The sequence below is a fragment of the Primulina eburnea genome, chromosome 3 (genome assembly GCF_022965805.1).
Source record: "Primulina eburnea isolate SZY01 chromosome 3, ASM2296580v1, whole genome shotgun sequence".
NCBI classification, from domain to species: Eukaryota; Viridiplantae; Streptophyta; class Magnoliopsida; order Lamiales; family Gesneriaceae; genus Primulina; species Primulina eburnea.
Genome location: NC_133103.1, coordinates 17,122,818 through 17,147,172, shown reverse-complemented (window position 1 = coordinate 17,147,172; position 24,355 = coordinate 17,122,818). Strand labels below are relative to the sequence as shown.

Genomic DNA, 24,355 nt, shown 5'->3' with positions numbered 1-24,355 from the left:
CGATCCCTAAAATATATTATTTGTTTTTTTAAATTAGGTCTAGCAATCTTTTAAATATCTTTTCATATTTATTTGTTGTTTAGAAAAGAACCTTACATTTTATACACTAAAAACTAAGCTACAAGTGATATATATTGGTTTAGCGACGAAGGTGAGACCCCAAGATCCATTTTGTAGAGCCGATCAAAATTTATTGACATTGCCCAAATCGATCTAATCGAACATCACAATGTCATTGTTCAAAATTTTGACCAAAATCGCGATTAAAAGTAAATTTCAAACTGCACTGCGTAATATGATATGATGACGATTTTAATGAAAAACCACTCTTTGCCGCATCACATAATTAGACTAGTTAGTTTTTTAAAAATATATACCGTATATTAATTTAAAGAAATTAATATATAATTGTGATACAAATTGATCCAATTTTCCAAATGGAAGATTCGACATTTCTTATGGTGGAATAGGTTATAGGCCAGGACTTTAGGGTTGAAATATTTTTGTTTACATGTAGAAATTTTATAAGTTAAACCCTAAAAGCTAAAACCTCTCCTCCAACCTGCGCTTCTCTCTTCCTCCGCCGTGTCCTTAAACTTTGAAGTTCACATATTTCCGCTGCTAATCACTGCTTACCCAAACATTCATTCATTGGCTTCCAAGCAGGAATGGCACCTCCTTCAAGAAAATCTCAACCGAAAAACCTCCGGAATCCATCCAACAAAGCTGCAATATCCAAAGTAAACCGCCGTAGCCGCACTGTTTCGTCGCAAAAGTCACCTCTTCAGCTCGAAGACGATGCCCCAGATTTCCCCCGAGGTTTTTCACTCATCTGCTTGCAGGATTTGCCCGTTTGAATTGTGCCTTGTGGGGCTAAGCATGGTGAATTAACAAAAAAAGTCACCTTTTAGGGTGGAAGGCATATAAGTTTGTCTATTGAGTTGCGATCAACGTTAATCTGAAGATATTTAGGATGTGTTTCACCTAGAAAGACAAATGGAAAAGGGAAAAACTGGATGAGTCTAGTTTCTCTTGCTTTTGATTGAATGCCTATCGATAATCTATAAAAATTATAGGAAAGGGTCTTGTTAAATAGATGACATCTGCCTTAACTTTTTCCAGATGTACAAATTATTCCATGAGTTCAAAATGATTAGTGTTGCTTATTTACAACATATTTTAGTTCGTTGTCAGAATTCTTCTTTCAAATTTAACGAATGGTTCTTTTTACTGGCGTTTTAGGTGGGGGAAGATCTTTCAGAAATGAAGAGAAAGACGTGGTTGGAGCAATTTTGGACAATGAGATTGAGGCCGATCACAGATTATTGGAGAAAAGAAGGAAGGGAAAGAAGGTGCAAAAAAGGAATCAATCCGGGGAGGATGATATAGGTTCACTATTTGGAGATGGAATTATGGGTAAATTGCCTAGATTTTCCAATAGGATCACTTTAAAGGTATAAATTTGCATGTTATTTGTTACTTATTCTAGTTAATTCTGTTTTGCAAATCCTCTGCGGAACTTTTTGATATGTGTTTCGATGGTATAATGCAATTTGAGCTGTAAGGGGTTGATAAGTGTTGTCTTTTTAATAAAGTTTGAGTTGGGGAATAGCTAGAAATGGATTGAAATTCATAATAGGACATGACTTTTGGTGATTCAGTTTACTTGGCGTGCAAAACTTTTAAGCTTGTGAAGTCCTTAAAATGATAAAGATCATGTGACTTAGCATGCCTACTTTTCTTAGCTTCTTAGTTTATGTATAAGCATGATATTTGACTTATAAATCTTAAATATTTTCAATTCCTGCACAAGTACTGTAAATAAAGGTTGGACTGCACCTGTAGAGTTAAATGTTAAGGATGTTTAAAGTTTGGAGTTTCTACGGTATTCATTTGCAGCAGGACCCATAGAGCTCTTGGAGAGTACATATGGGGAACATGTTCAGATACACTTGCATGCATCATGTATCAGGCCTTATTTTTATGTTGTACACATGGCAGCCATTGTTAAAATTGTTTTAAGTTAGGATGTGTCACATACTCCAACTTAGCTGCGACAAAATCATATATAATCAGGCCCTTTTGAAAACTATAACGGTGTATACCCATACAACTTAGTCATTATTCACACAAATGGAACAATGTATTGGGTTTTCCATGACTGCAAGGGCTATTCCATTTTCTTTTTTTCCAGAGGTCTAATCCAAATTGCTATATGTTTTCTCTTGAGTTTAGCTTATCCATTGGCATATTTCTCTTTATTGAGTCTGAGAATGTATTGCATGTGTACATGCATGTAATTATAATTATTTGCAAATTTTGCTATGTTTTAACATATTTGAATATCTCAATCTTTATTGAAACTTTCTGTGCTTTATTGAGCTCTATTTAGTTGTAGAGCATGTATACACTTCTGCTCACCATTATTAAAAGATTACATGACACGTGTAGGCCAAGTTCGAGGCGAAGTGTTGCCATTTAGAAAAGCATTCGTTTTGACCATAATTTCTTGGTCAATGGGACTTTAAAAGTTCGAGGCCATGAATGTGAGATACAACATGATAATCGTTCATTTTTGCATGTATATTGCTAAATATTTGTTTTATTGTTTAATAATTTGTTAATTACAAACTAGAGGTTTTAGATAGTTTTTACTCACACGAGATATTGTAATGGTGTGGATTATTGTGCTTCGATTAAAAAAAACACGATTTCATCTTGAGCCTTGGACCCGTGCTCCAGTGCTCGCACTTGTGACTTTGTGAACACCATTAACGTATGGAGTTTCTTTTTTTTTGTCTTCATTTAGAGTAGATGCTTGATTATTGTTCATGTTTAGTCATGTATAAATGAGGATCAGGAATATATTATAGCTATAGCTTGTACATTCTAATCACATGAATGGTGGTTCATGATATCATTTGAGTTTATAAATTTTTTGCTCCATAATTGCCTTCTGAATGTTGTAAAAAGATTCAGATTTCTTCTTTCTTTTTATATTTCAGAACGTCTCTTCCGGAATGAAATTATGGGGTGTGATTGCTGAAGTAAACGAGAAAGATATTGTAGTTAGTCTCCCAGGGGGTTTACGGGGGATAGTTCGTTCATGTGAGGCCTTTGACCCAATATTGGGTGGTGAAGTGGAACGGGTATTTTCCTTTGGATCTCTATATTTTTTTCATCATTAAATTCACAGGGCTGATTTCTTTTCGTCTCCTGTCTAGGGAAGATATCACATCAGTATATCACTAAGACTAAAATGTGCTGGCCCCTATTCTAATTGTTTGTGACAGGACGCAGAAAATAATGTCCTTTCTAGCATATATGTTGGGCAGCTTGTATCTTGCATTGTCCTACAAGTAGATGATGATAAAAAGGAGATAGCAAATCGAAAGATCTGGCTTTCTCTTCGTCTATCTTTGTTGCACAAAGGCTTAACCCTGGATGTCATCCAAGAAGGAATGGTATGTCTGTGCGTAACCGTTAAAACCATTGCTTTTGGCTTAGAAAAGGTTCATATTTCTGTTCTCTGTTTTGCTATTGCAGCTTTTGGATTTTTGTTTTCAGTCTGAAGAACTTCTATCATTTGTGTGCTAGGATTTTCCTAGAGTTAATTAGACTTTCTCACTCATTCAGTCAAGCGAACAACTGAAAATAAACTTTGTGATTATATTTAACGGGAGACAAAATATTTTGTGTAACTGTACTCTTCCGATTATGAGACTTGGGTAGTTGCCATAACCACATATTTGTTATTCTATGGTAGCATCCGCCTCGTCGATTATTCTTTATGGTTTACTCGCACTTGCTTTAAATAATAATTGCTTTCAGAGATGTGCTTGCTATTGCTGTGCACTGTGTTTTTCTTCTTTGTCGCTCTCATATTTATCATTCTTGGTTATGTAACTGCTAACTACTTGTAATAACGTGCTTTTGTTTTATATTTAGGTGCTGAGTGCATATGTGAAGAGCATCGAAGATCATGGGTTTATGCTCCATTTTGGATGTCCTTATTTTGCAGGATTTATGTCAAAACACAGCAAATCTGGTGATTATTACTCCATCTTGCTTCCTCCAATCATTGGACATCATATCTCATCAAGGAACCATATTGCATATAAATATGAGTAATTGTTTAAAGTTATTCTTAGGAAGACTGAAAATTTTGAAGTGTATTTGAATATTAGCAATGTGTTGGCAAGCAATTGCTTGTTTAGCAGTCTGGTTTTTCGCTCTCTTCTTTCTTCTCTGTGTGATCAGATAATTATAACTCTACCAAATGAAATACTGTCCTTTATGATAGTGCCAAAAGCCCAAAATCAACAATCCCTCACGAACTAAGATCTTAAATAGAATGTTTGATCTCTGTGCCCATTTTTTTTAGAAAAAGGAAGTGGTGAAGCAAGAGTGGGACATATTTTACAAGGGGTTGTTAGAAGTGTTGATAGAGCTCGTAAGGTAGTCCATATGGATTCTGATTCTGACGCCATTTCAAAATGCGTGGTATGTTCCCAGTTATTTAAAGTGCCAACTTTTCTTTTTCTGAAAAATTTTCTGGTTCTTATCCGCTACTATCTGTGTAGACCAAGGAGCTTAAGGGTGTTTCATTAGATCTTCTCATTCCAGGCATGATGGTTAATGCTCGTGTGCAATCAACCCTTGAAAATGGAATCATGTTATCTTTCCTTGCCTATTTTACTGGAACTGTATGTACGGCATCCTTTGTTGGATTAAATTGCTTCCAGCTATTGTTGAGCAATGGGTTCCATTACTGTGTACTTTAATATGATCTTTCTTTCTTCACATGGCAGGTTGATGTGTTCAATTTGGATAAAACTTTTCCTTCTTCAAAATGGAAGGATGGCTATTCTAAAAATATGAAGGTGATGCTTTTGTCCATTTTAATTAGATTTCATGAATAGTCTTTAACTCTTTATTATTTTGTAAACCGCTGCATATATCATTAGCCTGAAGTAGTCTGTCGCTGTTTGTTCATGCTTTTCTCAAATAAATTTTCTTATTCTAATTTCTAGTGCGGGTTCATTTCGGTAATTTCACTCTTGTTTGTTAATGGCATAGATCAATGCTCGGATACTATTTATTGATCCTTCAACTAGGGCTGTTGGTTTAACACTTAATCCTTACTTAATCGGCAACAAAGCCCCACCATCTGTAAGTTTGTTTTTCTTTATGCACTTGTAGTTTTTTACTTTTTGTGCCATCTTTCTGGTTGGCATTAACGTTCAATGCTTGCAAACTCAAGTCTTAGTACTTTTAAGTTTCCGATCCTATCTTGCTTTAGCTGTTTGACCGTGCTGCTTTTGTTCCATTTTTATAAATACCTGGTCCGCAATGTCCCCTTCATTGCACTTCTCAAATGGAGGGGTAGAATATTAAATGAGATATGACCCATTCTTTCTCCCTGATATGATTTTATCTATCAAACAGCTCGTTAAAATCGGCGATATCTTCGATCATGCTAAAGTAATCAGGGTTGATAAGGAGTCAGGTCTTCTTCTGGAAACTCCTACACTACCAGTTCCTACCCCTATATATGTGAATGTAAGTATATGAATTATTTTATGCATCCTCCTGAATGTTTTATCTATGCACTGGACTTTGATTGATAATATCATCGGGGCAATTTCAGGTAACTGATGTCGCGGACAAAGAAGTTAAAAATTTGGAGAAGAGTTTTAAAGAAGGAAGCTTTGTTCGTGTCAGGGTACTTGGATTTAGGCGCTTAGAGGGACTTGCGATGGGTATTTTGAAGGTTGTTTTCACTCTATTAATCGATGTTTGTAATTCTATGTGCTTTTCACTGGTCAACTTCATACTTACAGGGAATTGCTCTCATTAAACATATGCTACTTGATGGATGTTTTGAAATACCCCAAAATGACAGCAAATTTTCTCCTCTGAGATAAGCATAAAAGACTGGTAGAAAGTGTTTTGAACAAGTAATCTGCAAGAATAATTTGCCATTCACCAATTATTGAATTAAAACTTGAATTGGGTGTGGGGAAAGATGATTTTCAACGATGTCCATGAAAAGAAATTTTGTAACCGAGACTGATAAATTAGTTCATATAGATCCTGTAAGTTTAGAACTCTGAAGTTTTAGAACTCTGAAGTTATGATCAGGAGCATTGGGGACTCAGGAACAGCAGAACAGTATGTATTACGTTTTCAAAAAAAAAAATATTGAAGATGGTTGTCATACAATGAGTCAGGAGGGGCCCAGACATTTGGAAATGTTACCTGGAGCATCCTGGAGCAATATTTGGTGATCTGCTGATGGCATATATTCTCTTTAATTCCTATTTGATAATTTTGTGAATTCTCTTTGTATCGTATCCAACAATATATCTCATTTGCATGTCAAACCAAACTACATATTTTGCTTGATAATTAGCGCTGATTTGATTGCTTGATTGAGACTGATAAATTAGTTCATATAGATCCTGTAAGTTTAGAACTCTGAAGTTATGATCAGGAGCATTGGGGACTCAGGAACAGCAGAACAGTATGTATTACGTTTTCAAAAAAAAATATCGAAGATGGTTGTCATACAATGAGTCAGGAGGGGCCCAGACATTTGGAAATGTTACCTGGAGCATCCTGGAGCAATATTTGGTGATCTGCTGATGGCATATATTCTCTTTAATTCCTATTTGATAATTTTGTTAATTCCCTTCGTATCGTATCCAACAATATATCTCATTTGCATATCAAACCAAACTGCATATTTTGCTTGATAATTAGCGCTGATTTGATTGAGTCTTTTCTGCTGATCAGACTAGTGCGATTGAAGGTTCAGTTTTCACTCACTCTGATGTAAAGCCCGGAATGGTGGTAAAAGCTAAAATCATCATAGTTGACAGTTTTGGTGCTATTGTCCAATTTTCCAGTGGCGTCAAAGCCCTATGTCCTCTCCGGCATATGTCAGAGTTCGAAATACTGAAGCCTAGGAAAAAATTTCAGGTTGTTATGCATGCTTATCTGAAATTATCATTCTTACATTTCTTCATTCAGCCAGTGAAAGTCATTCCTTCTCTGAAATTTTACAGGTTGGAGTTGAGTTAGTTTTTCGTGTTCTTGGTTGCAAGTCCAAGCGGATAACTGTTACACACAAGAAAACTCTTGTATGCTTTCTCCTGGGCTTTTAATTCGTAAAATTACTTGAGTTTTCTTCTTGTTCTTCTGTGTACTTTTTTGATATAGATTCAGGTTACTCGCCAGTGTCACTCACTCACTCCAATTTGAGTTTGCTTCTGATTTATGGCTCTCCTGTTTATTGTTCATAACTTTGTCATTTTATTTAATCTGGCATCAAAAGTGTGTGGAATCTGTGGATCAAGCTGGCCTATGGTTTTAAACCTTTGGTGGTTTGAATACATACTGCAGTTGAGGATATTGGAAAACCTGAGATTTATACAGAAAAGTGTAAGGTCAACTTGGTTTCAGTATAAGTGAAGAAGGGGACCTGGGCTAGGGTTTTATATTTGAACTTAGTGGATCTATTGATGCGTACCATTTTAGAGGTCATCTCATTGTTCATGTGTGACTGAGAGTGGAAACAGGTTGTCAACTATTGAAGTAACTTACATGCTTCCTCAGGTATTTCTGTTGATAGATTTGTAATCTGAAAATTGAAAGCTTGACATCAAGTTTGGCAAAATTTTCAGTTGGCATGCTCTTTTGCATGATATGGTAGAGATAGGGATTGGTCTATTAGTTTTGACAATTTCTTATAACATTAATTGTCACCATTTTTTAAATGTAATTGTCATACTTTTCTTAATATGAAGTTCATTGGGATCATTACAGGTGAAGTCAAAACTGGATATTCTCAGTTCTTATGCTGATGCAACCGATGGATTAGTCACGCATGGGTGGATTACAAAGATTGAGAACCATGGGTGCTTTGTTAGGTTTTACAATGGGGTTCAAGGATTTGCCCCAAGGTTAGTTACAGGGCGCTGGAGAATAGAATTTTATTAACTTCTTGCAGGGACTGACACTCCTCGTATATTATTATTTTTTTATGATTTTTGCGATCTCCATCCAAGTTGAAGTGCGTGTTGATCTTGTTGCAGATATGAACTTGGTTTGAATCCTGAGAGTGATATCGGTTCCATGTATCATGTTGAGCAAGTTGTCAAATGCAGAGTTGCAAAATGTATTCCTGCATCTCGCCGAATACATCTCAGTTTGAACATGACGCTTACAAGGTTTGTTTCTTTTGAATAACTAATCTGTTTAATGATTGTATGTATTAAATTTTCTTTTGCGCATTAGGTTTTAATTCAATAATTCCTTTATGACTTGAAACCAAGGTTAATTTTGTAAAAGTTGTGTTAGATTTTGATGTGGATGGGTTTTTTGTGGTTTTGGAAAAATTTTTCCACGGGTTTTGCAGATACGAGTTTTCTGAAATTTGAGTAATTTTAAGGTTCAGTTCTCTCTATTATCATTCCTTGTTATGTCAACATTTTTTTTTGATAGGAAACATAATAAATTATATAATTTAAGTTTGTCAATACAATAATAGCGGATGAGTGATCCGCAAGAGCTAATAGCTAAACATTGTCCTCAAATCATTACAAACTTCCAATCCACTGGAAATGAATTGTGGGCTGTGAATGATTTGTCTATGTTGACAAATTAGAACACTACCTGTGAGCGCCTCCATGACTGTCTTTTATTCCTTGATGTAACATATCCATTAATCTGTAAAATATTGATTTCTTGGTCTTTTTCATTTGAACATATAATAGGGCAGTAGGGGTTGGAAGTGTGAAACCAGGCAGCCTAGTTGCTGGAGTTGTTGAGCAGGTATCACCGCATGAGATTCTAGTAGACATCATTTCCTCTGGTCACATGAAAGGCACAATTTCCCTCGAGCATTTGGCGGATCACCATGGTAAATTGACTGTGTTTTTAGTGTAAAGTTGCTTGGTGATTCAGCTTATAAGTATGAAACTGCAGATTCCTTAATTTTGCTCATGAATTATTTCACTGATTTCCCCAGTATGTTGCTTGTGTTTGATTCTGATTCCAAAATGCAACAGGCCTTGCCACTTTGATGATGTCTGCCTTGAAGCCAGGTTATCAGTTTGACCAACTGTTGGTTCTCGGTAATCAGCCTAATTTTTCTTTTACTGGCCACCTTTTTTATTTGGCAAACTTTTAAAACTTCTTTTATGTTAGTCATATTTCACGGTGTAGAATGCGTACAACAATAGGGTCATAAAGAGCATTTGGTCTTGTCTAAGTCAAGAAGCAGATACAATTGCAAGTGTACCCAACCTTTGCATTAAGGAATGCTAACATTACAGTATGTAGAATGCACACAACAATAGACTCATAAAGAGCATTTTGTTCTTGTCTAACTAAAGAAAAAGATACATTTGAAACTGTACCCAACCTTGCATTAAGGAGTGCTAACATTACATCGTGAATCAATGTAACATAATCCATTCAAGTTTGCTTGAAAGTATAATGATGCTACAAGTAGAAAGGGAAGCTTAAATAGCATGCATATCGACGATTATTGCAATCGAAATGTATTTGCAATTATTGAGAATACATTTTATGTGAGAGTACTACTGTGACAAAAGAATTAAATTGTTCACTGGACTGTAGTTTTAAGCGACAAACAAAAGAATATTGTTCTTTCAATTTGTTATCAGTAGTTTTTGCACAAATTTTTACATTTCCAAGCTGAGTTTTATATCCTACAATGATTGGTTATAGGAAATCTACGGAGTCTTATGAACTCTCGCGTAAAATTTGCTGTATGAAAGAATACAACGTGAATACGAAGTAGTTTGTTATCAACATATCATTATTATTATCACGATAACTGCGCACCTAAGCTTATAAATTTATATACAAATTATTTTTCTTTGTGTTGAGAATAATTGGAGTAATGAGTACGACTTTTTACTATTTGTCATTTTACTGAATGTCATTTATGCAGATATTGAAGGAAACAGTCTTGTACTCACTGCCAAGTACTCACTAATTAACTCAGCTCATGAGCTTCCTGTTGATACTACCCAAATTCGTTGTCATTCTACGGTGCCTGTAAGCATACTGGTTTTGGTCGCATTTAACCATGTTCTCTTATCATATGATTGCACAATAGTCTCCTACCAATAATTTTCCCTCTATCCGATGCCTTTCAGTTGTTAACAAACTTATAGTTTATGTGGAAGAACAATCAGAAATTTTCATATTTTAGGAGCACGGGTGTTTCGCTGCCTATCAGTTGCTAAAAAATTTTAGTAAATTTTAGTTTGCATGGAAGAACAATAATTTTCATATTTTTGGAGCACAAGTTTTTTGCTTATAATTTAATCAATCCTCATTTACTTTCTTCCATTGCTTCTTTAAGAGCTCATGACATTTTTGGACCAGGGTTATGTGTGTAATATAATTGAAAGTGGTTGCTTCGTTCGATTTATAGGACGTTTAACTGGTTTTGCTCCCAAAAGCAAGGTATGTGTTCAGCTTAGTCTCCTTTTTCTCTTGAAATTTGTATATAATACGCGAGCAGTTGGCATTTTATATTAACTCTGAGGTCTTGGAATCTTGTAAAGGCTACTGATCATTGGAGAGCAGATCTGTCTGAGGTCTTTTTTGTTGGTCAATCTGTTCGTAGCAACATAGTTGATGTAAGTAGAAATTGGGATTTTGTTTTTCAGTACGCTAAAGTATTTAGCTTTAATATCTCTGCTCTCTTTTCCAGGTTGGTAGTGAGACGGGTAGAATAACCCTTTCACTGAAGCAGTCATTGTGCTGTTCTACAGATTCATCTTTTATACAGGAATACTTTCTTTTAGAAGAGAAGGTAACACCTAATTTCTTTGTCATGTAGCCCCTAAGGATCTAATCTGCGAGAAGTCAATACAGGTTTTACAACTAATGACTTCCGGTTGAAAAGATTAGTAAATCAAAAGATTCCTATATTGACGTGAAGTGAGCAATTTTGTGGGAAAATGTTCTTCACTGATACAAATAGTACACACTGAGCTAGCTACATATAATAAACCTACCATGAGGAAAAATGAAACTAATCGGGCTATACCTGATCCCATGATTTATGGGATATTCTAATAAAATAAAAAACCAAACAAATATGCATAGTTCTTTGAATGCCGAGTAATTACAAACTCTCCTAAACAACTAACTGAACACGCGCAAAGTATAAGCCATTAGTCATGTTTTTTCCCCACACTTGCCTTCAAGATAAAAGTGAACTGCTTAACAACTTAGCAAGTACATTTGCAAATCGACTGTGTAGACACATACTGCATTGAAATCAACCATCTCTCCAATTTCTCCTTGATGAAGTCTTTAATTTTGATGTGCTTCATTCGATCACACAGTACCAGGTTGTGAGCTGTATCAATCCTATGTTTATGATTTCAGCATAGTTATCTTGCTCGTCAATAATCTTCCACCAAAGTGGGTCACTCATGCCTTGAGCCTTTGCTCATGATTCTACGTTCGTCGTTCAAAGATTGTTTTCTATCTCTGTTTCAGATTTTCTTGATTCTTAACAAACCTGTCAGCAATTTCATCAGTGTCTTGGACCTCCCGATTAATTCCAACTTTGCTTGGGATGTGCGTTTCGGAAGAGCTTTAAATGAGGTCGAAATTGTTGAGTTCATCACTGTACTAAGGGTCTTAGATACAATTCATTTGGAGGTGGGTACGGAGGATTTTACGGTTTGGTTGGGGGACTCTTCATTGTCTTTTTCTGTTAATTCGTTTCATGACTACTTTTTTCCGATTAACTTCCTATTTTTCCGTATTTTACTAATATCTGGAAAGTACCTATCCCATATTCCCATATAAGGTTCAAGTTTTCTCGTGGACTGTGGCTTTGGGAAAATTGCCGACTTCTTATTCGTTTAAAAAACGATGGCTTGACTGTGCTTTTTTTTTCTCTTCGTTTATGTCCAAACTGGTGTAGCCTATACCGGAACAAAGAGGAGGATCAAGACCATTTACTTTTGCATTGTTCTTTCACGAGCGGAATTTGGATCAAAGTATTGCAGGAATTGGGTTTCAAATGTTCCACGAAAGGCTCGGACATGTTTTTTTTAGCCATGTTTACTTACCGGGACGAAAACTAGGTGTTTTTGGTATGTGGTAGTTCATTGCTTATTATGGTCAATTTGGTTGGAGGGGAACAAAAGAATTTGCACCGACATAACAGAGTCTAGAAATGAGGTTTGAGAGAATATCAGATTCAGAGTCGCTAGTTAGACGACAAAGTTGGTAGAGTTTAATCATCTAATTACTCAGATGTAGTGAGGGATTGAAAATTTCTATGCCATTGACGAAAGTGTAGTTGCTTTCATTCTTTGTGGTTTTTTTGCGGATTTCTCATCCGCCTACTTGTATTTTGTTTTCATATTCTAATAAAAGTTCGTTTCTAATAAAAAAATAGTTTATATTGAAATCCCATCATGTGGTCAGATGCTCTATTATCAACAATCTAATATTCACCAATATCCCTTTATGACGAAAAGGATCATGACTTCTTACCTTGCGCTTGCCGTGCCAACGTTGCACTTGATGCAGGAGTTTAAACAGATCATATTTGATGGGCCTGTACAAGGCTCCTCAAAATTTCCATCTCAGGAGAGGGCTTGCTACTGCGGTTTCATCCACATATGCCGTAGATTTTATTCAGCAAGTTCTAGGTTTCCAACCTTCTGGTTATCCATGGATCTCATGGCGATTCTCCATTGCTTGCTTTGGTTTTTACTGTTCTTATTCTTCGAATTCTGAGAGTTACAAGCTGCATTGCAATTTATATCAAATGCAGAAATTCGCAAAGCTTCAGAACTTTAGGAATTCAAAGAGCTAATTGGCATGATCATTTTTGAATTTCTTTGTGAAAACCTTAGAAACCGCTTCACAAAGCTTGGGTGTGGTTTAGTCCACAATACTCACTCTAACTTCGTTCAAATATTTGTTCAACCCTTGCAGGAAGAAAATCTTGATCCTTTTTAAACATTTTATGGTATAGAGTATTGTCATCTATGCACTTCCATTAGATTGTGTAGAATGAATCGTTCGCCAGCCACATTTCTGTTTAGGTGTTGTAATACTCAGCGACATATTATGTTCCTTGCTAAATGTTGTGAATGATGAAATAAATCTAAAAAGCTATACTCGGCCACGGGTTGTCAGACAACCCTTGTCCCCCATCGTAATGTCTAGCCATAAGATAACCTATCTAAGCAAAACAGATAGAAACCATTCACGAAAATATAACTCATTTGATTTGTTTTGGGTATTTTGTAATTAATTATTTAAATCTCTGATAGAGAAAAGGAGCGAGTATGTTAACAGACGCTGACAAAATGCTGGATGAATCTACGTATGATGACGCTGACTGAAATTAATCAGTCATCACTAGGCAAAATATTATATAATATATAAATACTTGTTTATATGTATAGTTACTTTAAAAAGTTTTGTTACCGGCAGGATTACCTGGCTCTTGATACCAGGAAAACAGAATTGAAAAGCCTGATTTATTGAACGAAAAGTGCCACAACACTTGCGTTTAGAGCATCTTTGTAAATACAAGGTTTTGAAACAAACTAAATGGGTTCTACTGATCCCACTGGTCATGGGGTTTGAATTTCCCACAAGAGCTAAGAGTCTTTGTTGAAGGAATTGATCTTATCTCTGGGTATCAAACATCATGACTGCAAACTTTCCTCATAACATCCATTCTTTCTGTTAACCAGCCATTATTTAGTATTGTCCTCAACTAGCTGCTACTATAAGTTATATGTAATGCTTGTTTTGTATAACATTTTGGACTTGTTTTGCTACTTTGTCCAGATTGCAAAGGTGCAACTCTTGGATTCTGAAGGCCCTGAGTTGAGCTGGATTTCTGCGTTTGATATTGGCACCATTATTGAAGGAAAAGTTCATGAAACTAAGGATTTCGGTGTCATAATCAACTTTGAGAAATACAATGACGTATATGGTTTCATTTCACATTATCAGCGTAAGTCGGGTGAAAATTATCATGTTATCAGTTATAATACTTGCCTGGTTGAAAATGACATTCAACATAAAATGTTTCAGTGGCTGGAACCACTGTGGAAAACAACTCTACTATTCGAGCTGTGGTTATCGATGTTTCTAAGATAGAACGCCTCGTGGATCTAACTTTAAAGCCAGAATTTCTTGATACACCAAAAGAAGAGAGCTGCATCATGAAAATTGGAAAGGTTAGCCTTCTACTTTTACGAGTACCAAGTCAGGATGTTTACAGTCTTTTTCCTCTTGCACTCAAGCATGCTTTGATGTGATTATCATATATTGGTTGTTTATATAGACTTCATATTTCATTTGTGTCTAGGGCTTGTAGGTCTAAACATTTCTGTTTTTATATGGTGACAGATTCCCATTTTTTTTCTTTCGTATTTTGACAACTATTCTTGATTGCAGAAACGCAAAATAAGAGAATATAAAAAGTTGGAACTGAATCAAATTGTAAATGCTTTGGTCGAAGTTGTGAAGGAAACTTACTTGGTTAGTTTTTTTATCTAATTATTGTGTGTTTCACTTATTACTTGATAAGCTTCATGTGAATGTTGAACATTTCTTTTTTTTCTTGATTCAGGTTCTCTCAATTCCATCTCATAATTTTGCCATTGGCTATGCATCAATAACTGATTATAACAACCAGAAATTGCCACCTAAACAATATACCAATGGACAAAGGTAACTCTGCCATTGTGTTCCCAAGGCCTGCCTGGCAATTTGTGGTTAACCTTTTATTTCATCCTTTTTTTGGGAAATGTATCTCTTATGTTTGTGCATCATGGTATAGAAAAAAATCTTGTTCTTAGGTAACAAGTGATTTAGCATAATTCTGGTCAAGAATGCACATCTGACATCAATTATTTTTTTGAAGAAATAACCACACATTTTGTATCCTATTATTTTTATGTTCCTGGTGTGGGTCAAAACAATGTTGATTTATCAACTATTGAGAACAGTTAAAGATCTTTATAAAATTGTAGCATATGCTATATTGGCAAAGGTTTTAAGAGGCACAGTTACCTCACAGATGTGGAGGATGCTAGAAAAATAAGTTAATGGTGCTATATATAATAAATTTTTGGGAGTGTAAACATAGAAGAATGTGCTTGCTTTCAGCACAGTGGAGAGACTTCTTATCTAGGAGTAACTCCTCCCTCCGCCTTTTCTTTAGGAAGCGGTATTCAAATGCAATCTTGAATTTTGTGAGGCTTGCAGAGGAGTGTATTTGAATATTGTAATTAATTCTAAAAAGACTGTGGACAATGCATTATGCCGAGTGTTGATAAATATACACATTCATACATATATATTGATATTGATTAGATTGGATGGTTTGAATTGAGAGCTGGAAAATCTGATTCGATGGGCTCTAAATACCAAAAAGTTAAACCTCTCTTCGTTATGCCTTTGTTTGTGGTGTCGACTTTTTTTATTTGATTTGATTTGTTTATTATTTATCTCCTTTGGGTTTTCCATTTATCATATTAACCTGTGAAAACTCTGAAGAGATGTAATATTTTTTTGTGTAACTGTACTTTTGAGGAACTGTTGTACTTGTTATTTTTTCATGAACCTGTTGGTTGAACTTTTTGATGCAGTGTCATCGCCACTGTAGTCGCTCTTTCAAATCCTACAACATGTGGGAGATTGTTACTCCTGATTAAATCTTTAAGCGATGGGATGGAGTCTTCCAGTTCTAAGCGAAATAAGAACAAGTCTAGACATGATGTTGGTTCTCTTGTACAGGTGGAGGTGGGGATAATTTCTTCCTTACTCGAGTCTCATGGCTCTTATAGCTTTCAAATGACGAGTGACCATTATATTTCAGGGCAATTGTGTCCTTTATTTCTATTTCTTTGTTTGAACGCATATATTTTGTTAATTTTCAGATTACTGAAATAAAGCCTCTTGAACTCAGACTGAAATTTGGTTCTGTATTTCATGGAAGAATACATGTGACAGAGGTGGGTATCTTTATCTTATTGAATCTATATCTGATTGAAGAGAGTTTCTGTTTATTCATCCTTCTAGGTGTATATGGAATTTTCTGATTGATTTGGATGTGCTTCAACAGGCAGCTGATGATAATTCTAGTGAAAATCCATTTAGTGAATACCGAATTGGCCAAACACTGTCAGCAAGGATTGTATCAAAGCGTAGTATGCCATACAGCAGTAAAGGAAGATATTCATGGGAGTTATCCATAAAGCCTTCCATTCTAAAAGGTAGGCATCATCAACATCCTTTATATTGGAACTACACGTGAAAGGTGGAAGTGTTCGTGACTCCATGTATAAAATTAACGAATTGAAAAAATCATGACCATCTGATCAGGAGCTCTTTTGTGAAACATATAAGTAAAACCTAATTTCTTATGATCATGTTACTGTTATGTATTACTCTTTCATGAGTACATGCTTCTTGTTTACTAGCATATTTATTGATTGAACCACATTATTTTGCTGACTATTTTCTTCCCTTTGCTTCTTGAGAATGAGGTTATCCATAACATTTTTACCATGATTTGTATGCTCGAATCCTGACTGTTCTCTTTGATGATCGCCAGTTCTCCAATTTAGGTGTCAATCATGACAACCTGGAGTATTATTGGAAGCAATTATGTGGTCTGTGGTTTTCCACTTAGAAAAGCATTAAAATGATGCTGTAAGCCTATTGACTTGATTATATTTATCGAAGATATGATTAAACATGTTGATCCACCGAAGAGCATCCTGAATATGGTTCTTACTAAAAAGTGTTCAACCTCTGGATGCATTTATACAAATGCAAATGAAACAGAATTCTTCATTTAGTTCCTTACACATGCTTTTTGTGTGCATTGGTTTCCCTTTCGTCCAGTTACTACAGTTTTATGCAGTCCTTATTTTCATTCATAATCTGATTTTGTTCAACCACTGGTATCTACATTTTTATGATTTTGTGTTGCTGATTGCCTATTACCTTGGTGGATTTAATACACCTCTTATTTTGTTTTTGTTAGTTTTCCCTCTTGAATGATACAGATACGCCTTACTATTACTGCGAGTTTTAAATTTGATCCTTGCTGTCCCATCAATGATCTTCCAAATCAATGAACCTCATACTCATACTACTGTATACATTCAAATTGAGGTACTTTTAAGATGTGAACAGAATTAGCGAATGATTTTTTAAATTGCATTTTGAATACAGGATCCAGTGACATCAATGGTTTAATTCCTGCTGAAGATTTTAACTATTCATATGGACAAAATGTTTCTGGTTATGTGTATAAAATTGACAATCAGTGGGCTTGGCTGACTATATCTCGAAACGTGAAGGCTCACTTGTATGTTCTTGACAGTTCATGTGAGCCTTCTGAACTTGCGGACTTCCAGAAGAGGTTTCCCGTGGGCAAAGCACTGTCTTGTTATATTATTGGTGTAAATGAGGAGAAGAAATTATTACGTGTGGTTTTACACCCATTGGCTGTTGCTTTTGGGGAACTTAAAAAGGATGATCCTTATTGTCATCCACAGTTCCATATATTTGAAGGTACCTATGTGGGTGGCAGGATTTATAAAGTTCTTCCTGGTGTTGGTGGATTGCTTGTCCAAATTGATCAGCACCTCTACGGTAAGGTTCATTTTACTGAACTGACAGATGCATGGGTCTCTGACCCACTTTCTGGTTATCGCGAAGGGCAGTTTGTCAAATGCAAAGTTCTGGAAATAAGTCGTGCTGGAAATGGGAAAATCCACATTGATTTGTCTATGAGATCAACTTCCAATGATAGACATGATCTGAAGCTCACTGAACATAATAGTGGCATGTAAGTTTACATTTTCTTTTCTGGAGTTACCTTCACTTATTTAGAGTGAGAAATAGACACATGCATGCTACTTGGCGTTGTTGGGTCAGACACCACTTCGGAATGCAGTTTATTTTGTTTAGGGAGAGGGCATGGCCTGAATTTAATCATTTTGGTGTTGAATAATAGGATGGAAGAGAATGGAAAGGGGAGAAGTTTTAGATTTATTTGATAATTTATCTTATCAATTATTGATAGCAAAAAAACTAAAGAGCCTTTGATTAAATAATGCCTTCTCTTTTGATAAATTATTTCCTACCTTTTCCTCCCCAATTTATGTTTCCCTTTTTTCTTGCCATGCAATTTCAAGGTCGCTCTTATTTCACATATTTTTCTGAACATGTGATGAGCTTATGACGAAAGGGTTGTAGAAAAGATTCAGGCAAGATTATTTTGCGTTTTCAGGCTATGAATAGATTCAGGCAAGATTATTTTGCGTTTTCAGGCTATGAATTACGACCGAATATATGGAAAAGACGTGCTCACGACAGATATACTTCCTATTTATTATTATTCAGTTGAGCCAAAATTTTCATATCTAAATCAGAATAATGTCAAAAACAATTAGTGCTTTGTATTTTTATTGTTGAACTATAATTCATGAAACAGATTTATGAAGACATGTGGGCGCACATTTATGCATTTGCCCAAGTATTTTGATACCCATCTGTCAGTTTGACAAATGATATAATTGTAAAAACTTAAAATATTTGTGGTTTGCTTATTTTTTTAGATTTTGGACCTACAGCCTGGATTTTCGTTTAATTTTCATTTATATGAAAATGTAGCAGCACAAAATATTTGTGGTTTGGTTCCATTTTTGAATTCTGACCTACGACCTGGGTTTTGTTTTATTTTTTCTCACACAGTCATATATTAATCAGAGTATTAATCAGGTTGTTTCTCACATAGTCATATATTAATTGTTTTCAGGCATTCATCTACTCAGCACGTGGACAAATTAACAGACCTCTATCCTAATATGGTGGTTCAGGTAGTGATAAAAGTTTCAAATTGTCTTCCATGTATAACTTTTTTTTCTTGTCTTGTAATTAGTTATTTTGTGGGTCCTTTGCTCTTCATTTGTGTTGTCCATGTCACCCCGGTGAAGTTAAGATTTTTTCCCCTCAACACTGGTGCAGCACTGGTATTAGAAACTTAACTTTATAGCAGTCGTCTTGTAATTTTACATGTCCAAATGTTATGGTGAAATTTAAAAAATATCCTCGCTGATGTGTTACATAGTTATTTTCATTTCTTTCTTCTTCGGCCCAAATTCTAGATAATATCTCATTGTTTGCTGCAGGGTTATGTTAAAAATATCTCCGCAAAAGGATGCTTTGTGATGCTTTCACGGAAGATAGATGCAAAAGTTCTCCTTTGTAATTTGTCAGTAAATTTTGTTGACAGTCCAGAAAAAGATTTCCCTGTCGGAAAACACGTGAGTGGCCGGTGAGTATATGTTTGGTGCACCTCCATGTTAATGTCACTATGCAACCATTGACATGTCTAATGCAGGGTGCTTTCTGTGGAGCCGTTGTCTAACCGTGTTGAATTAACTCTCAAGACTTCAACTGCAACCAGTGGGCTAAAGTCTGATGCTTATTCTTTAAATAGCATTATAGTTGGAGACATAATTTCTGGGAGAATCAAGCGCGTGGAATCTTATGGATTGTTTATATCTATTGATCGAACAAATGTGGTTAGTGACTTCTTTTCTGAGTCTTAATTCTTGCTTCCAAGCCTGATTTTAATAGTCATGTTGAGTCTGCTGTCGTTTCATTGAAGATTCTGTTATTCATCTCTAGCCAAATGCTCCAAAATAAGATGTGAATCGTAACATACCATAAGATGCTAGCTCGACTCCCCGTAGATAGACCTGGAACGCTGATAAACATATCTGAAGCCTTCTGGGGAAACACCCATTGAAATCTCAGCTCTTGCATAACCAATGACCATAATATCCTTGTGTAGGAACAGTGAATTAATAAATGGTCCTGACTCTCTTCATTGCGTTGGCATAACGGGCACCAATTAGGACATAACGCACAGGTTGGCGACTACAATCACAAGGGCTAAAGAATTTCATCATCTATCGATTTCAGATGTGATTAGGGATTTGAAGTTTGTAATGACATGAACATTGCTTAGACTTTGCGTTTGTTGCTTTTCGCGGATCACTCATCCGCTTATTTTGTACTACAACTTTTAAACTAATATATTAATATGTTTCTGATAAAAAAAAAAGAATTTACTCATCAATGAAAGAGCATGGCCCCTTACTCATTGTTTCCATATTCAGGCTGTTATATATCACACAACTCTGGGGGTAGGAAAATCATGATCGGGATAGCAGACCAAAGGCTTTGGAACTTGGGTGTGGGTCTTTGGAATGACTTTCTTTTTTTAAATTTATCGTGAATGACAGACTCATTACACATAGTACCCCCGGACTATCAGCAAATGCTTAGAGTTTTCCATAGGCTGATTCTGTTTTAAACTGTACTCATTTGCTGATGGTACTTTACCTTGTACAGGTTGGGCTATGCCATGTTTCGGAGCTTTCAGATATTCATTTGGACAATATAGAGACAAAATTTAATGCAGGGGAAAGAGTGATCGCAAAAGTTTTGAAGGTAAGTCCATTATTCACTAAGCTCATCAGGAACAGCGTGTGGCCAACAAATTGACCTGTGACATGTCTAGCATGGAAAGATTAGGGAGTGCAAAAAGATGAATGCTGACACTTCTTGATACTTGCTTGGACTTTGGCATTGTTGAATTATTTATGGCAACTAACTCCGTTGTAAAAAAGTTTCTCTACAATATTTAGGTCATTCATGTGGTCAAACCCTTAGTGTGACTGCTAATTGATTAAACTGTTGTTGAACGAACATTGTAAGTGTTAAAAACTTCAGCCACCAGCAAATGATTGAAGCTAGAATCATATTGTTAGAATGAAATATCCCACACCACTTTTAAATTAACACAGCCTTTGGTATAAAGAGTATAATTATGCTAATGATATGAAGTTGTATTGATTGTAAGCAAGAGGTATCAACTCGATGCTACCCATGTAGAAGCTATCAAGTTGGGAAAAAACAGCAAGAGAGAACCTTCTTTTTCGCCCCTACCAACTGCTAGTATAACTGAAATTAGATTTTTCTCTGATGCTCGCACCATCCAATCTTCCATCCTTTTATCCTTTTCTCCTCTCCCTTGTTGCACTTGTTCAAATCCCTTCTCTCTTTTCTTGAATACCTTGTAAATTTGAGGTTTAAATGATGGGCCTCAACACTTAAGTCCTTTCTTTTGGCTGAAGTTTAGCCTGTATCAAATATCAATTCATGGTCTGAAATTTTTTTTCCAGGTGGATGAAGAGAGAAATCGAGTTTCTCTTGGGATGAAGAAATCATACTTCAAAGATGAGGAAACATTGCAAATGATTTCAAGACAAAGCGTTGATGATGACGTTGAGAAAAATGGCTTTATGGTGGTAGCGGAGTCAAAATCATTGCTGCAAAACACTTCTGCTGCAATAGAGAACACTAGTCTTGAAGTTGACAGTGGATATCAGTCAGTGCTAGCTGATTTTGGAAATAGGGCTCTTGTTCCACCACTTGAGGTTCTTCTTGATGATGTAGAAATACCAGATGATGAAGTTGATGTTGATAATGTACCAAATGCTGCTCATGCAGAAATCGTTGAAGAGGAAAATGAGAAGAGGGCAAAAAAGAAAGCTAGAGAGGAGAGGTAAGGGCGCGATGCATAATAATATGCTTTCATAGAACCAAAAATTGTATTTAGCGTGTAAAAAAACTCTCATGTTTCCTTTAACTCTCCGTTAAAATGACTGGATATTTATGGTAAAGTTTGTGTTGTTTTGATGTACCTCTCAAGATGTGCGAATTTCATCTGATTTTTTTTGGGACCACAGAAACAATTGCTGCTAATGATTTTAACTATAGATGTCGGTTGCATTGTAGCTTCAGTGTAATGTTTTTAACATCTCTGAGCAGGGAACAAGAAATAAGGGCTGCCGAAGACAGATTGCTGGAAAAAGACATTCCAAAGAGTGCCGATGAATGTGAGAAACTTGTTCGAAGCTCGCCTAACAGTAGCTTTATATGGATAAAATATATGGAATTTATGCTCTCTTTGGCAGATGTTGAGAAGGCACGATCCATCGCTGAGAGGTAAATGGTAGTATAATCGATATTCATTTCTATCTTATACTAATGAGCTCGAGTTTTATAGGGTTTTGGACAAACATTTGGCTTTTGTATATGAATTTTCTTTTGTTATTGTTGATCAGTAGTGAAAAGTTAATGTATGACGCATATTGATATCTAGTTACTTATATTATGATGTATAGATGCTACAACAGACCGTGGTGGTTTATTGACATCTAGTTACTTATCTTTCAATTGTAGCTGTACAAACCATCACATATGGTAATTGATGTGTGCTTAATTAACTTCTGTATATTTTCCAGAGCTTCCCAACTTAATTACCATGCATATTTTTGTACTGCGTATCTCTCACTTGAAGGGCTAAATCATCCTTGAATTTATCCATCATTCTATCTTATAATGTCAGGGCTCTGAGAACAATTAATATTCGAGAAGAATCAGAGAAACTGAATATCTGGGTTGCCTACTTCAACCTGGAGAACGAGTACGGAAATCCTCCTGAGGTGCTAAAGAATCTCCTTCACATTTCATTCACTTTTTTGAATTTCTTGGGCTAATCTACACACTACATTAAAGAAGAAAAAGGAAAATTCCTCGTCATTTGATTTCTTTGGTCTATAAAATCTTTATTTGATTTTCCTTTCCAGGATGCTGTTATGAAAGTATTTCAAAGAGCATTGCAGTACTGTGATCCCAAAAAGGTGCATCTTGCACTCCTAGGAATGTACCAAAGAACAGAACAACACAAATCAGCTTGCGAGCTTCTTGACAAAATGGCTAGGAAGTTCAAGCGTTCATGCAAGGTTCAGACATTGCCATTACGTTTTCTTTTTCCATGTCTTTGGCCTCCTTGTGATGTGGCTTATAATGTAGTCTTTGGCATTTTCAGGTCTGGCAGTGTCACATTCAATCTCTTTTGAAACAGAACTCTGATGGGACTCAGTCTGTTGTAAATCGTGCTCTTCTGTGCCTTCCTCGACACAAGCATATAAAATTTATATCACAGACTGCGATTCTCGAGTTTAAATGTGGTGTTCCAGAGAGAGGGAGATCCCTGTTTGAGGGGATGCTTAGGGAGTATCCTAAGAGAACAGATTTGTGGAGCATTTATCTTGATCAGGTAAAGATCATACACCTAATTCTAAGTCCGAAGATGATAAATAGATAAATGAAGAATAGTTGAAATTACAAATATATCAGCAACCAACCAAAACAACTGTTGTGTTTTGTCTTTCCATATTTTGTAATTCGTGTTGTGATGACAGGAGATCCGGCTCGGTGATGGGGATGTGGTTCGTGCTTTATTTGAGAGAGCAATTAGTTTGTGCCTTCCCCCAAAGAAGATGAAGGTGATTGCTTATACTTGGTTAATCTTATACCTTAACTGTTGCTCCTACGTACCACATACAATACTTTGAGGTTTTTCTTTTTTAATATTGCAGTTTTTATTTAAGAAGTATCTTGCGTATGAGAAGACCATAGGTGATGAAGAAAGAATTGAGTCCGTGAAGAAGAAGGCGCTGGATTATGCTGAGAGTACTCTTACTTGATGGTTTATCTTTCCTTGCCTCACGAGGCAGAAATGAGTTAAAAGAAGGGGAACGTGTCTCCATTATTTTGAGGACAAATAATTATTGATCTGCAGAGCTTTCTGTTGAGGCAACCATGGGCTTACTGCATAGCATACTGGAGCGGGACGAGCTAAGTTTTGTAGATTAGTGGCAAGTAGTGGCTCCAATGTCATGGAATTAGTTTGAGCTATCTTTCATCTTCAGTATTCATCCTTGGAAGCATAAATCAACAATCCTCGGGGTGAATTTTGCTTAACATGTGTGAAATAAATACGGAGATCATGGCAAAATAAAATTGTGAGATTACTCTATGCAACTTTCATGTATTCATTTGTTATTACTAACATGAACTATATGAGATATACGTAAATATCAATTATATAATAAAAATTTTAAAAACTAATTTTCTAAAAAAACAATTTCAATCATTTTGTTATTTATTCGAGTTCAATATCTTGTCATACTAGATAAATAAATTAATTAAGAATTTATTAACTTTCTCGTCACAGTCATGTTTCACGCATCGATTATTTTGTATTTCGATGCTATTATGAAAATAGATAAAAAAAAAAAAAATATTGTGTTTCGAATTTGAAATTTTTCCTACTTTGATGACAAATCCAATTTATTTTTCAAACATAATTTACACC

The 24,355-nt window shown here is 35.6% G+C and overlaps 1 protein-coding gene across 1 annotated transcript; it reads left to right on the top strand.

Moving 5' to 3' along the window:
• Positions 1 to 516: 516 nt before the first annotated feature.
• LOC140827087 (rRNA biogenesis protein RRP5) lies at positions 517 to 24,031 on the top strand. The gene is made up of 40 exons (XM_073189694.1): positions 517 to 819; positions 1,243 to 1,454; positions 3,006 to 3,149; positions 3,294 to 3,464; positions 3,949 to 4,048; positions 4,385 to 4,503; positions 4,584 to 4,706; positions 4,812 to 4,883; positions 5,080 to 5,172; positions 5,449 to 5,562; positions 5,651 to 5,773; positions 6,799 to 6,984; positions 7,071 to 7,145; positions 7,831 to 7,967; positions 8,100 to 8,234; positions 8,781 to 8,926; positions 9,075 to 9,140; positions 9,986 to 10,092; positions 10,426 to 10,506; positions 10,608 to 10,682; positions 10,757 to 10,858; positions 13,879 to 14,047; positions 14,128 to 14,273; positions 14,494 to 14,577; positions 14,669 to 14,769; positions 15,690 to 15,843; positions 15,981 to 16,055; positions 16,166 to 16,316; positions 17,284 to 17,902; positions 18,875 to 18,935; positions 19,248 to 19,393; positions 19,460 to 19,643; positions 20,479 to 20,577; positions 21,312 to 21,694; positions 21,961 to 22,137; positions 22,541 to 22,637; positions 22,782 to 22,937; positions 23,024 to 23,254; positions 23,400 to 23,483; positions 23,577 to 24,031. The coding sequence occupies exons 1-40, from the start codon at positions 669 to 671 to the stop codon at positions 23,682 to 23,684; spliced, it is 5,757 nt and encodes a 1,918-aa protein (XP_073045795.1). The 5' UTR covers positions 517 to 668; the 3' UTR covers positions 23,685 to 24,031.
• Positions 24,032 to 24,355: the final 324 nt, after the last annotated feature.